This window comes from Malania oleifera, chromosome 4 (genome assembly GCF_029873635.1).
Source record: "Malania oleifera isolate guangnan ecotype guangnan chromosome 4, ASM2987363v1, whole genome shotgun sequence".
In the NCBI taxonomy this organism is placed as follows: Eukaryota; Viridiplantae; Streptophyta; class Magnoliopsida; order Santalales; family Ximeniaceae; genus Malania; species Malania oleifera.
The window spans coordinates 66,302,681-66,318,376 of NC_080420.1; the positions used below are offsets into that span (position 1 = coordinate 66,302,681).

A 15,696-nucleotide genomic window follows, 5' to 3' on the forward strand; every position below is an offset into this window, starting at 1 on the left:
ATAGATTATTGTTCATAGTAAATTAAAGTTAAGAGGCAATAACATCATTTTTAAAACTGCTTCCTTAGTCGTTGTCATTGTGAGCTTCCCATTCCACGATTCACAGCCGTTACTGCCAAACAACACACTTCGATCGGGACAATATGAAATTTCCTCCAAAAGTTGAAAGGCTAGAAGAGTAAAATGCTAAAGTAATACGGAGCAAGCAATAGATAGGAATGGAGTACTGTGGACTGTGGAGTGACGAAAGGAAGAACTGTCTTGACATGAAATAAGGGAAAGAGAGGTTGAGGCATCAGGTCGGTGGCCCGACACCACATAACGACACGTGAGGCTGCGTTAGAGCTGCATGAACAGACATCCCAGCACACGTACAATCAAAGGTAAACTGATTAAAAAGAAAAATAACTAAACTCTGCATATTTATTCATTTGTTTCTTTTTTCTTTTTTCGAAATGAATGGATAGAGAGAGAGGGAGGCTACCTCCGCCTATGTATTTTTATGTGGTGGATGCGCATGGAAAGAGATTATTTTAAGGGGAATAGTAAAAACTGGCGCATAAATGTTTTCCATTTAACAAACAACAGCAAGTAGTGCTACCACAGGAGAAGAAAACTAGTTTTATGGTCTTGATTGTTTTCTCCTCCTTATCCCCGGATTGTAGCTGTCCCTTTAGATACCACTCGCTTGGTTCTTTATGAGTTACATCTGAAGCTTCCAAGAGCGGCGTGGCGATAGATTAATCAACCAGGCACAGCAGCTGGTATTAGCATTCTGATTTTCTCCCCCTTTGCATGTTTCGATTACTATCAAAGAAACAAATTCTAGTGGGTTGTGCGGCGATTTTTTTATTGAGTTTTGAACTTCAGATTTGCTCGCTGTTCATCAAGAAAGAGATAATTAAGTAAAAGGATTCTTGCATATGTCTGCCGCTTCTTCGTCTGTACAGTTGTTTGGAACTATAGAAGAAAATCGAATGGAGATGAAAAAACAACATTCCTGCACGACTCCTACCTTAGCTGCTCCAACCACAGCTCCACCGAAGAAAAGGAGAAACCTTCCAGGAACCCCAAGCAAGTACCTATAAATAGAAATATAAATATGTATATATTACAAGTATGTAAGATACATATGAGCTAATTCATGAAAGTATTTTAACCTTATCAGTTCCCCTATGTAGTTGCTTCTGTAAATTTGCATAAAAACCGTAAATCTGAAACTCCATCTGGGTTTTATGTTTTTCGGTACCGGTGGCTATAGTTGAAGAATGGTAATTTTCGTTTTTGCGACTTTTTAATCAAGTTCTGATGCTTAAATTTGTTCGCTGGCTTTTGTCCTAACAGATCCAGACGCAGAGGTGATAGCACTATCTCCCAAGACCCTAATGGCAACAAACAGGTTCATATGCGAGGTATGCAACAAAGGGTTCCAAAGGGAGCAAAACCTACAGCTCCACAGAAGAGGACACAACCTTCCTTGGAAGCTAAGGCAGAAGACTACAAAAGAAACCAAGAGGAAGGTGTATCTATGCCCCGAGCTCACTTGCGTCCACCACAACCCCTCCCGAGCCCTGGGCGACCTCACAGGCATCAAGAAGCACTACTCCCGCAAGCACGGCGAGAAGAAGTGGAAGTGCGAAAAATGCTCCAAGCGCTATGCCGTGCAGTCCGACTGGAAAGCCCATTCCAAGACCTGCGGTACTAGAGAATACAGATGCGACTGTGGTACTCTCTTCTCCAGGTAATTAATTATCTGTACGTCACGGGAATTAGAGATTACAAATTTTGAATTAACTATGCAAAAGCCTCTTCTCCATTCATAACTTTAACAAAATAAATAAATAAATAAATAAATGATGAATGAGGTCATAATCTATCTTGCTTTCATGCTTCCTCGGGAACTCCGCCGTTCATCTTTTGCCCTTCACGTGCCGTCATACAACGTTTGTCAGTAGGGATGCTCATCGTTATTGCATTTGTTGCATTCTACATGAGTTGGCCATCGTCTCTGGGTTTGTTTTCTAATGGGTTGGCTAGTTGTATTCAGAGCTGGGCTCTTACAGTATCTCATTTCGATGAACACGTTAGTATTATTGGACCAGCACTCTTTCACAGGCACTTTGCACAACTGCAGTAATTGGGTAATTTTCTAGCGGTACAACAGCAGTCATTTGGCTGTAAGGTACTATCATAAGAGGCGGAATCATGTGATAATTTTATTTTGATTTTTTTTTTCCCTGTCTTTCTTTTTTCTTTTTCTTTTTTTTTCTTTTTAAAAATTGTTGAAAGACTCCCAGTATCAGGCATATACCATTTCGCTGAGTTTTTCATCTAAAGAAGATAGTTTCCAATATAAATGGGTTTCTTGTTATTTTGTCGAATTTATAGCTAGAGTTCTCCCTTAGATTTATCCAAGATAGAGTTCACTCCGAAAAGGGTACATGTGATTTTGGTTGATTAATCTTTTTCTTGCTGGTGGAAAATTCTTTGCCTAGAAATTTCCTAGCTTATTTCTGGGAAAACGTAGGAACCGCCTGCAGTTGTTCATTTCATGGATATGGAGCTTCGATTTTCATTGACATGCCCTCCCCCATTTTTCATTTCCTCTGTTCAATAATATGCAAGTACTGAAGCTTGATTTCTACCCCCAAAAAAATAAATGTATTTTATTATGTTATAATTATTTTTAAATTAAATATCTCTTTCAATACATGTGTTTCTCGTACATACAGGGTTTATTTTATTTTATATTTTGAGAAGCTAATAGTACATACGCTTTTTTTAAGTGATTTTATTTAAGAATTTTTTTGGAGGTTATTTGGAAGCTCATAATGAGCTCGGGCTACACGACGGGCGGTCACCTATCCCACCCCTATAATTTGAATCAGAGACCTCTAAGAAAGATGTCTCAAACTTTTACGGCTAGATTGTTTCCTAGGATATGATTTTACTGACAAAATAATCCTAGCTATGAGCCAGTTGGCTTACGTCAACTGTGAATGAGACATTGTGCTATATGTTTGCCTTTACTTTTTATTAATTTATCCTGTTGCAATTATTATTATTTTACCACATATTTTAAATTTTAATAATTTTTTGCCTTTAGAGGGTTGGTGCAAGACCACGGAAATGCATTTGGGTTCTCTCTTTCTGTTTTGTGTGCAGGTATGAAAGAAAATAGGCAACACAGGAAGATATACTTTTTATGTGTGTGTTTGTTGGGGGGGTGCTGATGGGGAAATCACTTGAGGGGTAGAAAAGGATGAGCCATGAGGTAGGTATCCTTGTATACATAGCCAAACTCTTAGGGAGTCAAATGGAAGAACAAAAAAAAAAAACACACCTATATCACACCATTATATATATATATATATATATACGCCAAAATAGGATGAATTTTGCTTCTTCATTTTTTTTTTTTTTCAATGCTTTCATAACCAGTCAACTGTGCTACCCCTTTTAAAAACTTGTTACTAAGCTTCCATGTATCATTATTTTAATTTGTAAGTGTATCAAGTAGGGGTTTTCCTATTACTGTCATAACTAGGATATGCAACTAGAATTGGTAGAGAAAAGTAAATATAGTTGGAGGTGAGCTAAAAAGAAGAATGGAAGGCTAAACTTAGGAGCAAATGAAGCCAGTTAAAACCAATTAAGACCACTTTTAATTGAGGAATGAGAGTTATACATAGTTGACATGCCTTCATAATTTATAATAACAATTGTTACATTTTGATGGCCGAGAAATTGGTGAATCTTAACGAATATTCAACAACCTCGATCATGCATATAGGGTAAATAGTTGTCTAATGTCAACGGTTTTTCCTAAAGGAAAAAGTTTTATAATGAAAGCTTAAATAAGAGGGTTCCTCCACATGTAGTGGTGAACGTGCTCGAAAACCCACTCATTCTTGCCTAGTTTCCTAAGAAAATCTAAGTAGGCATTTGAAGGCCATGGTCGGAGGGAAAGGATAGCCACCATCACCTTAGGGTTCTTGTTGTGAAACCCATCTAGCCTTAGCAATTGAAGTTATTGAGCTATAGGCACACATTAATGTATTTTTGTATGAAATACAAGTTTTGTGAATTGAATAAAATTATGAACGATACCATAGAATATTTTCAAAATCTAGCACTTGTCATAGCCAGGACCTTAGCTAGGTAGGACAAGTGATAAAGGACATAATAATAACTTTTATTAAACCTTGAAACTTTCTTGAGCCAAATACTGTTGAAGATTAAACTTGAAGACCGGCAGCCCACCTCCATTGAAGACCGGCAGCCCACCGTTGTGGACATTGGAGATTTGCAGGCAACCTACTCCACCTACCAGCCCACCTCTATTGAAGATTTGCACTCACCATTGTTGATTATTTGATTTCTATAATTACTATAAATAGCTGAGTTGTGTGTGAGTAAATGTGAGCAATGTGGTGTGTGAGAGAGATTAGCCAGTGAGCCGTGAGAGAGATTTTATTCCTCTGTAATTTATTTTCAGATTGAAATTACTGATTTGGCAATTTATCCTCACTGAGTTTCAGCCACAACCAGTGGCTGAGTGCTCCTCTCCACCCATCAAATACTATAACAAAGAGTAAGCCTTTAGTGGTGCCATGATTCCCCATCATTCAGAATGAGGAGCATGATCCTTTTACATAGAAGCATACCCTAAATATTTATGAAAAATGAGCTAAGCATATATTAGTTATTGAATTTGACAATAAAAAGTATAGTTAAAGACGTAATTGAAGAAAAGATAATTAAAAATATTACGAATCTCAACACTGTAATGGAAAGAGGTTGAAATCATTAGTTTTCCTCCATTGAAGGCCTCCTCAACAAAACTTCTGCCAAGGACAGTTAGGTACCTATAGATTGAAAACTAAAACACAACCTCGAACTCCCACAGATCTCGTGGATAAATTCTCAACAATCATAATGCTCCACATGCATAACATAGGAAGCTTCGAAATCATGCCACCATGAATTCATTCTTTAATCTTTGGTCTAGCATAAAAGAAGAAAAAGGGGGGGGGGGGGTTGTTTTCAACCCCTTAATTAATTGCTTTAGGGGTATTTCAAAGAATGCGCCTTCTTTTCCTATAACATATGTAATACCAAGCCCTTCCCTCACTTTATTTCTTGGGCACAAAGAGATCTTTAGAGATTTTGACCCTAGCTAGGATTCCTCTCAGCTTCCATATAAGGAATCAAAACCCAAGAGGTTTTTCTAGCAATGTGGGTCCAACTAATGAAAGTATAGTCTATAGTGTTACAAAATGCTTTTTTATGTGCTAGGGGAGGGAGTGTGTGACTTTTTGTAATGGCATCGATGTTGAAAGAAATTTTTGTACAATACTAAGTGCAGAATGGGAGGTATAAAGTGAAGTTTGAAGGAATAAAACAACGTTTGAGAAATTAGGACTTGGAACAATGATATAAAAGAAAAACTCTATCTCCCATGAATGGATGTTCTAGATTAATACATGGGACGAGCACTGGTAGAAATAGATTCACAACCACTCGAACATTAAGGAGAAGAGATTGTCTCATGCACAAACTCCTTATTCATAGATATGGAAATTAATCATGATGCTGCACAAAATTTCCCCTAAAAAATGTAGGATAGAAGCAACCATCAATCTATTATTACCATAATATTAGGAACATGAAGAAACAAAGGGGAAACAATGGAATGAAGTGAGACATTAACGAAGATGAATAAAGTAATTATAGAATGTGTGCATAATAGAAACAATTAACTGTTTAAAATAAGTATTGGATTGGCCAAATGATGATGGAAAGTCACTGATAAATTATAAACCAATAGCATACAAAGACACATAAAAACAAGAAAATGAAAAATCAACCTAAGTGCCACTTAAATATATCAATTTATGCCAGTATAGATTAAATATTATATATGGTTTGTACCCTTTTGACTAGATGCATAAACTAAGATATGAAATTTAGACACGTTCATCAAATGCTCTCAAAATTCGAAAGATCATAGCAAAATGTAGATGATGGTTGGTCTTAAATATTAAAATGACACATCTCATAAGTCTCCAATTATTCAATATTGTTTGAAAAAATAAGTACTTAATTAGTTTACTAAATCAGGGAGCTTGGAAGTTATCCTCTTTGAGTTTAAAAGGCATATAGTCAGAGTGAAACACAATTACAAAATGAATAAGCAAAAGTATGAAACTTGGTTGTGTTCATCAAATGCTCTCAAAATTTGAAAGAGCAAAGTGAATGTGAATGATGGTTGGTTTTACATATTCAATTAATGCATCTCATAAACCTCTAATTATTCATTTTGGTTCCAAAAAAGTAAGTATTTAAGTAGTTTACTAAATTAGGGGGCTCGGAAGTTATCTTTTTGAGCTCAAAAGGCACATGGTGAGAGTGAAACAGAATGGATGAGAAAATTAAGGTCAAATATCAACATAGGAGGAAATCTAGAAGAGGAATAACATGCTTAGAGAGTCCACCCCTACTGATAGGAAGGTAAAGCAATTTAATCCTTGCCAGAGATGTTAGTTTTCTAATTTTGTAAATTTCATGCGTACACATTTGGTATCCCTCAAAATTGAAAAAAAAAAAAAAAAGAAGGAAAAAAGAGAAAAAAATAGTTACATATGCCAACTTAAAGGCTAATAAAAAAAACTTTAGCCTAATTAATTCAACCAACACTCACATTGATAAAACAACTGATGCTTAAGTTAAATAGAGAATGCATAGTGAAGTACATGAGAATTTTGTTGTTCCCAATTAACTACCCATAAGAGATTCCATTCACTCAAGTGCCATTATCAATCGGAGCAATATCTAGTTAATTTTACTTGGATTTTGAAGACTAGAGAATAAGAGGAGAGACAATGTAGAAAAACATTGATTTGTCGCATTTTTGCGTCATTATGGTGAAAATCCTATAACTTTGCTTAATTTTGGGAAATTTGGAATGATTCAAGAAATTAAAAACAATTCGTAATGCCCCAAATAGTCTTTATAACCGTGCATACGGTAGAAGACATGGGATTTTAATGTATCAAGGATACAATGATCTTAGATGTTGATAGTTGGATAAAGAAATTATTAATTTAAATTTTCCATGTTTACATGTGTTCGATCTCTTATATGTCCCTTCCCTTTGATTCTACTATTTAAGGATCTTGCAATAGAAAAATCATCTCTTTTGTATTACCAATATCTGCTTAGCGTATAAATGATCTAATTCAACTCATATCCATATTCCAATTTTCTAAAGTTTAATTGCTTAAAGATTATATAAAACATGGAAAAGGGAGATGAAGAAAGTATGATTTTCTTTCACTCCTCTTAATTGTCTAAACAAATGATTAATGAAAAAGAAAAAATTACTCATCACACAAATTACAGTAGTCTTTCCTACCTTTTTTTTTTCCTTTCTTTTACAATTTTCATGACTAAAATATAAGAGAGAAAAATGTCCTTTCCTTCAACTTTATTTTGCTCACCAATCTGTCATTTCTCTAAATGGAAAAACTCCTTTTTACCCACTTTTAGTTTGTTCTTTTTTTTTTTTTTTCCTTTCCCTTTTCAGGATATCAATAATAAGCCCAAGTGCCTTTCTAATTGAACAGAAATATTGAGATATGATGCCTTTCATTTTATACAATTGTTGCAGGCGCGATAGTTTCATAACTCACAGAGCCTTCTGTGATGTGCTGGCTCAGGAAAGTGCAAGGCATCCCACCAACCTAAACACCGTGGGCAGCCATCTATATGCTACCAACTACGTGAACTTGGGCTTATCTCAAATGGGTTCCCAAATTTCACCTTTGCAAGACCAGCAGCTCCAACCCTCAGCTAACATCTTACGGCTGGGCAATGCTGGTGCTGCGAAATTCGAGCACCTCATCCCTCCATCGAACCAGTCTTCTTTCAGACATCCTTTCCAACCCATGCCATCGCCAGCGTTCCTAGTACCGGACTCGAGCCAAAGCTATATTGAAAACCAACCTCCCTCTGGCTCGTTATTACCTAACAAGCAATTTCATGGTTTGATTCAACATTCTGATTTTGAAAGCAACACAAACAGTTCCCCCTCGGGGGCTGCAGCTACTTCTGCCAATCTTTTCAATCACCTCAGCTTCCTTACATGCGGAAGTCGCAGCAGCAGCATCAGTAACACTGAGAATGCGAATAACAACAATCTGTCATCTTCTGGTTTACTGCTTCCTGATCAGCTAACTAGTCACATTGGCACAAGCTTTTGCTCCTCTCTCCTCAGCAGTACGTCAGTGCAACAGGAGAACCCCATCAGCCCACACATATCTGCCACTGCACTTCTGCAAAAAGCTGCTCAAATGGGTTCAACCACCAGCAGAAACGGTTCGTCTTTGCTCAGTAGGTCGGGAAGCCAATCAGATATTGGGCAGCTCTTGTCCAGTAACTTGGGCGGAAGTTTTCGAGGTGATGAACATGAAGGCATCCTGAGATCACAGCTTGAAAGTGAAAATAATCTCCAAGGGCTGATGAATTCTCTAGCAAATGGGAGCTCTAGTTCATTCTTTGGTACTGATATGAGCAATGTGGATGAAGGTAAAATGAACCAAATTGCAACAGTAAGCTTGGGAGGATCTGACGATAGATTGACGCTGGATTTCCTTGGGGTTGGAGGTGAGATGGTGAGGAGCGGGAGAGGATACTTCCAGAGGCAACAACAGCATGGAATTGGCATGGGCTCCTTGGATTCGGAAACGAAATCTGCGCAGGCAAGTAGGCCATACAATGGCCCATAATATATAGCTGCATGAACTGACTACGTGCTGTCTTACAAGAAATAGATTAGTGAGCAAGAATGTTAATAAGGTGCACATGTTTGGTGAATGTATATCTATGGAATAGTTGAATCGGCCTGTTCTGGTATGTGTGGACTTCATTTGCAAAATGGTCCATTACGTTGTCCTTGCTCTGACAAACTTTCGTCTTTCTCTCGCTCTGAGAATTGTCTCATTATTGTCTTCATTCTTCCCGTGACCTAATTTGTCTTCAGCCACTGACTATCCTACTCTGGTGGGGCGCTTGAGCATTCGGCGAGTAACCAGCGGGTTACAATTTATGATAACATGTTCTAGCTAGGCTCCTTGGCAAAAGTTAATTAGTGAAGTCGATATATGATCAGTTCAAATGTTCGATGTTTGGTGGGGAAAATGATTCTTGGATAACTTTATATCTACGCTGTGCTATGGGTCATTTTATAATAACAAATTCTGTCCTATTTATATTTCATTTCTATCAAATAATCTTTAGCCCAGGTTTGGAATAGAGTACGGAGTTGACCTTGTATTCAGTTTTGTGTTTGTTTTTCTTATGAAATGTTATACAAATTTGTATTTTTCTTTTCACAACCAACAAAATATAAATCTAGGGCCTTGAATAACTGTATCAAAATTTAATCTTAAATTTTTCTCTAGAAAATTTTCATAATTTATATAGATTTCCAATTACACTTGAAACAAATTTTTTATTTTTTATTTTTTTTTTGTAGCACATGTTTATGTTCAAATTAGCATTCTTACATGTTAAGTTATTCCTAGGATAAAATTCTTACACTAGACGATTTGCAAAAAAATAGGATGGATTATTGGTTCCTTTTGTACTCTTTGTAAACAAAACAACGAATAAGTTGAACATCTATTGTAGCATTGTGAATACATTAAAACTATATGCAACTCACTACTCTAACTCTGTAGTTTGCATTAGGCTATGTGTTACTCTTTAATGATTTTCTCCTGATCACCCAAGACAAGTCAAAACTCAGAGGAAGTAGGAGAATTTGGAGCGAGCAATCCCTACAACTATGGCCAAGGAGGTATGAAAGGGGAATGCAAACAAAGGATCTTCAGGGACATTCGCATTACCTATCCTTTCCAAAGTACTTAATTCTCTCTTTTATTGGTGTCAATTATTCACAATTTTGTTAGCTTAATTGGTCAAATTTCTTACAACCATGTTCCTTTATGAGGTTGTACTTTGGACCTTTGTCAATGAATTTCTTTTCCCCTATATATGTATTGCTCTCCCTCAGCTTTAATTTCTCAAGCTCCTTGTTTGTTAACCCAAGCTGCTTATTAATGAGAATCCTGACATTTTTTTTTTTAAATGTTATTCCCAACACAAGTGCAATTGTTCATGGATGACTCTCTTCTCATGGTTGTTTATTTAAGTTAAAACTTCACATGTACAATTACTCAAAATTTAACTGTCTATTCATTATCACATATATATTTTTATTTTTGAATTGTCAAATTACAGATGATTTAAAAAAAAAATACATCTCAAGTAAAAAATACAAAGTACTTGACTATATATATATTAAAAAAAGATGGTGGCACCTCCTATCTTTATTAGAAAACCCCTCACTTATGGCGGAGGAATACAGTGGTTCCAACCTTGAGACTTGGGGAAATCAAAATCAAACCCCAAGAAAGCTTAACTCAACAACTCGAAGAATAATGGTATGTAAATAATAAGAAGAAGGGAAAATGGAAACAGGAACAGAAGGAGGCAGTCGACGACGTTGCATTTTGGATGGGATAATCCCAAGAAATTTTTCAGGTTTCGTCGACGAACATAGGGGTTTCGTTGACAAGGGTGCTTCAGGATCTTGTCGACGAAGTTCTGTCTCGTCAATGAGAAGATACCGAGAGAGGATTTTTGTAAGTCTGAAATTCGCCGATGAGGGTTGAGGTTCTTTGACGAACTTTCTACAAGACTTGTCGACGAGGTGACGTGGCTTGTCGATGAATCCCACAGTGTAAATAGGGTTAAACGTGATTTTTCAGTTCATTTTCTGCGCAGAATCTCTCTCTCTCTCTCTCATCCTTCAGTTTCTCCTCCTTCTCTCTAAGTTTTTGGGCAATTTCCACAAATTCGACAATCTGAAGCCACCACGACGCTCCTGGGAAAGTTCTCTACAAGTCTGCCGGAGCGGATCATCGATGGGGCTGAGTTGGAAAATATCCAAAATCCAGGGTAAGACTTTCTACTCAGTATTTGCCTATTTGACAGTTGTAGAAAGTGTTATACAAATACTGAACTTTAGTTTTGAGAAATGTTGTTTTTAGTGTGTTGAATAGGGAACCCTGTGGGTGCAGCAATGTTTGATTTAAGGGCTTTTCAAGACACAAGTAAGGGGATAAACTAAGCTAATATTTTATGAAAAGTATGTATAATATTATAGCATTTGATTTAATGGAAATAAATATATTTATATATGATTTATATTTGGGAAAATACTATTGAAAATGATGGTATGTTAAATATACGAAAAACCTGTTTAGTGTGGCATTAGTAGAAATGGTTATGAAAAACTATTTTTTGGGAATGTGTTAATGATACGGATTTTTATAAAGGAAAACCGGCATATGGGCCAAGATTTTGATATATTTACCGGTGTACGGACCGAGCTATGTGTATGATATGCCAGCGTACGGGCTGAGTTATGGATATGATTTGCCGGCGTACGGGCCGAGCTATGTATATAATTTGCCGACGTACGGGCCAAGCTATGGATGTGATTTTCCAGCATACAGGCTGAGCTATGGATACGATTTGTCGGCGTACGGGCCGATGATTTTCATGATATACGTATATACGCAAAATGATATGATTGATTTAATAATTAATGATATGAAATATCCATGTATCACAGTTTTAGCATATGCTATATGATATCAGAACCTGGTTGGCTAGGTCTAGGCTAGCACTTGTACGGTACCGATGCTATGTGTTCATGGTTATCATGATCATGATATTTGTGTTAACGTCGCTGTACAGAGTAGTGTGAGATTGGATGGTCGATGTGATTTTTAAGAAGTGTGTGAGCGCCCCTGGTGCACGGACCAGGTCTAGCAGACCCATGAGACTTACAGACTGTACTCTTGACTTGGCAGTGGTCGGCCAACCATTGTCAGGTCTCGCCTTCGGGCCACACAACCCAGTCATGTGGAGGTAATACATGATAACAGCCAGCTAACCTACCAGGATTGTTTTCGTATTATTATTTATATGAGATGAATTATGCTATGGAAACTATTATGTTATGCCATGTTTGATTATACATGTTTTCCCAAAAATGATGTATATACAATTTTACTGGTTACGTTTATGATTATATGTATATCAAAAAAATGCTCATGTTGCCACACACTAGTGTCAGTTTATTTCCCTTACTGAGAGGTGTCTCACCCCGAATTTTATAAACATTTCAGGAGCTCCTAATAGGAGAGCGGGTAAAACCCCACTGATCTAGTACTATTGATATGCCCTTCTAGAAGGGTAAATGTTTTGATAGGGTTTGATGTATTTTGTGGGATGACCCTAAGATATCTTTTGGGATATGTATTGTGTGTATATAAATACAACGGTTGTAGTAACTCTGGTATTGTGATGGATGATTTTGTATTATGTATATGATTTTATGTTTTCCTGCTACTTAGGCTTCCATACTGCACTTTTGATATATCCCCGGTACCCACAGGTCCACGTCAATTATGATCTGCTGGGTTTTATTGTATTACAACAAAAAAAAAAGTGAAAATTAAGTAGGTTGTCATAGATTGGTATAAGAGTCTAAGTTTCTAGGTTCTATAGACTTTATAATGCAGCGAAAACAAGACTAAAGTATAGGAAATGATTTGAGATTTTGTTCCACAATCTAGAGGCAGGACTTCTGTGGTAGTTTCTATGTTTTTCCTAGGGTGACGATTTCATGAAAACCATAGTAAGCTATTGTCGGGTTGTGTTCCTAGAATGTAGGACTGGAAATTAGAAATAAGTTGAGAGTATTGAGATGAGAGACTAGGTTAAATGGGTAAGTTATAAGGATAGAATTTCTAAGTTGCGTTTGTTGTTTTCAAGATAGATCCAGGAGGAAGTAGTGCCCATGCGAGTGGCAGTGATGGAGCAGGGCCATTAGACACAGTTGGGACCCACTCTGACATGGTATTACATAGCGTGGCTCAGCAGGTTATGGCTGAGATCGCTAGGAGCTCGAGGGAGCAAGGTGGTCCGTCAGTTGGCCATGGGTGCACTATCGATAAGTTTACAAAGATGAATCCTCCAGCATTCTCAGGGGGAGTCGACCCTGCAGCCGCTGAGAACTAGATGCGGGAGACCGAGAAAGTTTTGGATGTGTTGTAGTATACTGAGGAACAAAGGGTCCTCTTTGCCACCTATAGAGTGACGAGAGAGGCTGAGAGGTGGTGAACTGCGATGAGACTACTGGAGTAGCAGAGGGCGACTCCGATAGCCATGACATGGGACCGGTTTAAGGAGTTGTTTTTCAAAAGATATTTTCCAGCTATTGTTAGGGAGGTTAAAGTAGAAGAGTTCTTGAGTATGAAGCAGGGATAGTTATCCGTCCAACAATATGCGGCGCGTTTCATCGAGCTCTCTCGTTTCATCCCGTACATTGTCCCAAATGAAGTGAAGAAGGTGAGGTAGTTTGAGCGAGGCTTGAGGCGGAGTATATTGAAGTAGGTGGTGGTGCTGCGGATTCAAAACTTTGTTGAGATAGTCAGCAGGGCAGCTTTGGCAGAGATTGGTGAGCGGCTGGATGCAGAAGAGCAGGGACAAAGGAAGAGATCTGCATCTACAGGTTAGCAGCAGGTTCATAGACTAGGTTAGTGGAAGAGAGGTAATCATGGTAGAGGGCAGAGGCAGGAGATGGGAGGACATGAGGTGCAGGCAGGGCAGGGTCCTCCAGTCTGTCAGACCTGTGGTAGAAGACACAGGGGAGGGTGTCAAGCAGGTGGAATGGTCTGCTATCACTGCGGTAGACCGGGGCACATGGTGCGAAACTACCACTACAAAAAAAAAAAGCTAATAGTATTAGTGACGGTTTTATGATTATTAGTGACGGATTTATAGTAGTCGCTATACTAGCTGCTGCTAATAATTATTAGTGACGAATATTGCAAACCATCACTAATAGTAAAGTATTAGAGACGGAATAAAATCGTCACCAAAAACCTAAGCCCGTCACTATAGTTTTTACACCAGATCGACCAAGAATCGTCACTAAAGCCATAGTATTAGTGACTATTTCAAAATCGTCACTATTGCTCCATTATTAGTGATGGTCATGAAACCGTCATTACTATTGCTCTATTATTAGTGACGATTTTAAAACCATCACTATTACTCTATTAGTGACGATTGTTAAGCCATCAGTAATACTCTAGTATTAGTGACGGTTTTAGAATCTTCACTATTGCTCTGCATAGCTATTAAGTGACAATTTGAATTCCTTCACTATAACTTTTTAAAAGGGGTATTATTGACGATTTTGAAACCGTCACTAATACGTAAATTGGATAATTATTAGTGAAATTAATTTTGTTTCCAATTATTAATTTCTGTAAAAATATGTAATTAAATTACATTTTCTTATACATTCATAATTGTAATAAAATTCATAAATTATTAAAAATTGTAATTCAAATTAAATTACAAATATGTTATACAAATTCAAATTTAAATACAAATACATTATATAAATTCAAATTCAAATACATTTAATCTGTTCAGATAACAAAGAAAGTTTTCAACTGCGTCCATAGTGCATGACATCGTCCTAATGTTGTCACAGTTGCAAACCCTACAAATTAATTAAGAAAATTAAAAAAATTAGTATACACTTTTTGAAAAATTTTGGCAGCATTTATCCTATAAATATGACATTTTCCATAGAGATACTCCAAACCTTGGTGTTTACGATAAACAGTTCACAATAATCCAATTAGTACTTAATTTTACGAGTGCACAGGAGCTTCATATAATAAGCATGAAATGATGTAACGTGTTCATGCATCCCATAAAACACATATATCAGAATATAGTGGATTATCCCTATAAACAATATTTCATAGAAAGTAGACACAGTTGGTATGAGATTCACTATAAAATAAAAATCCCAAGAAAGAGAGCTCCTCTCCAAAGAAAAAAAAGAGATGATATGTGCATTGTGAAGAGTGGAAATCTTAAGAAGATAAAGTATCATCTACTCGAACAACTGTAACCAGGCCAAGCATCCTCCCAAAATCAAACCCTATTGCCCTTAGCTACTCTAAAATGAGTGGGAGGAAGGAACCAACAAGCGAAATGGGAAACAAATTTCTACAGACTTGCATGGGAAACAATGCCACTTCCTCTAGTGTTCCATCCATTCTGATGGACCCTATATTATTTTTAATCTCCTTTTTTTGGCAATTAACAATTAATTTTTAGTTGTACATAAATTAAACTTAAACCTTGAAACATAAATAACAGACTCCAACCAAAATTGGCATAACCTCGAAGCAAGCAAGAAAACAACGAAAAATTATATCGTATAGTCCAAAATTGGTCTCATGAATTTTTCTTTCCTTTCCCTAAAATTTTCAACAAATTTTTTACAGCATGCCGTATATAAATAGAACATTTCCCAAACCTACAAGTCATAAAAGCATGCAATTCACAATATTTTTGCATCATACAGAGGTCATTTAGATTAAGACGTACATGCAACAACCCAAAAGTATCTACCAGCAGGCAATACACATCATTGCATCAGCCAGGGTATGTGTGGCGTTCCAATCAAGCATGCAGTCCTAATGTCCACTACCAGCATGCAGTTCACAAGATATGTCAATCCAAGCATGC

At 37.0% G+C, this 15,696-nt stretch overlaps 1 protein-coding gene across 3 annotated transcripts; it reads left to right on the forward strand.

Annotated features, from left to right (window-relative positions):
- Positions 1–242: 242 nt before the first annotated feature.
- LOC131153216 (protein indeterminate-domain 4, chloroplastic-like) lies at positions 243–9,290 on the forward strand. 3 transcript variants are annotated; one of them, XM_058105373.1, is made up of 4 exons: positions 409–764; positions 871–1,074; positions 1,345–1,741; positions 7,673–9,290. In XM_058105373.1, the coding sequence occupies exons 2-4, from the start codon at positions 924–926 to the stop codon at positions 8,787–8,789; spliced, it is 1,665 nt and encodes a 554-aa protein (XP_057961356.1). In that variant the 5' UTR covers positions 409–764; positions 871–923; the 3' UTR covers positions 8,790–9,290. The 3 variants fall into 3 exon arrangements, with proteins under 3 accessions (XP_057961357.1, XP_057961356.1, XP_057961355.1); XM_058105374.1 differs by lacking the exons at positions 409–764; positions 871–1,074 and adding an exon at positions 243–383; XM_058105372.1 differs by having other exon boundaries at positions 596–1,074.
- The last annotated feature ends 6,406 nt before the right edge of the window (positions 9,291–15,696 follow it).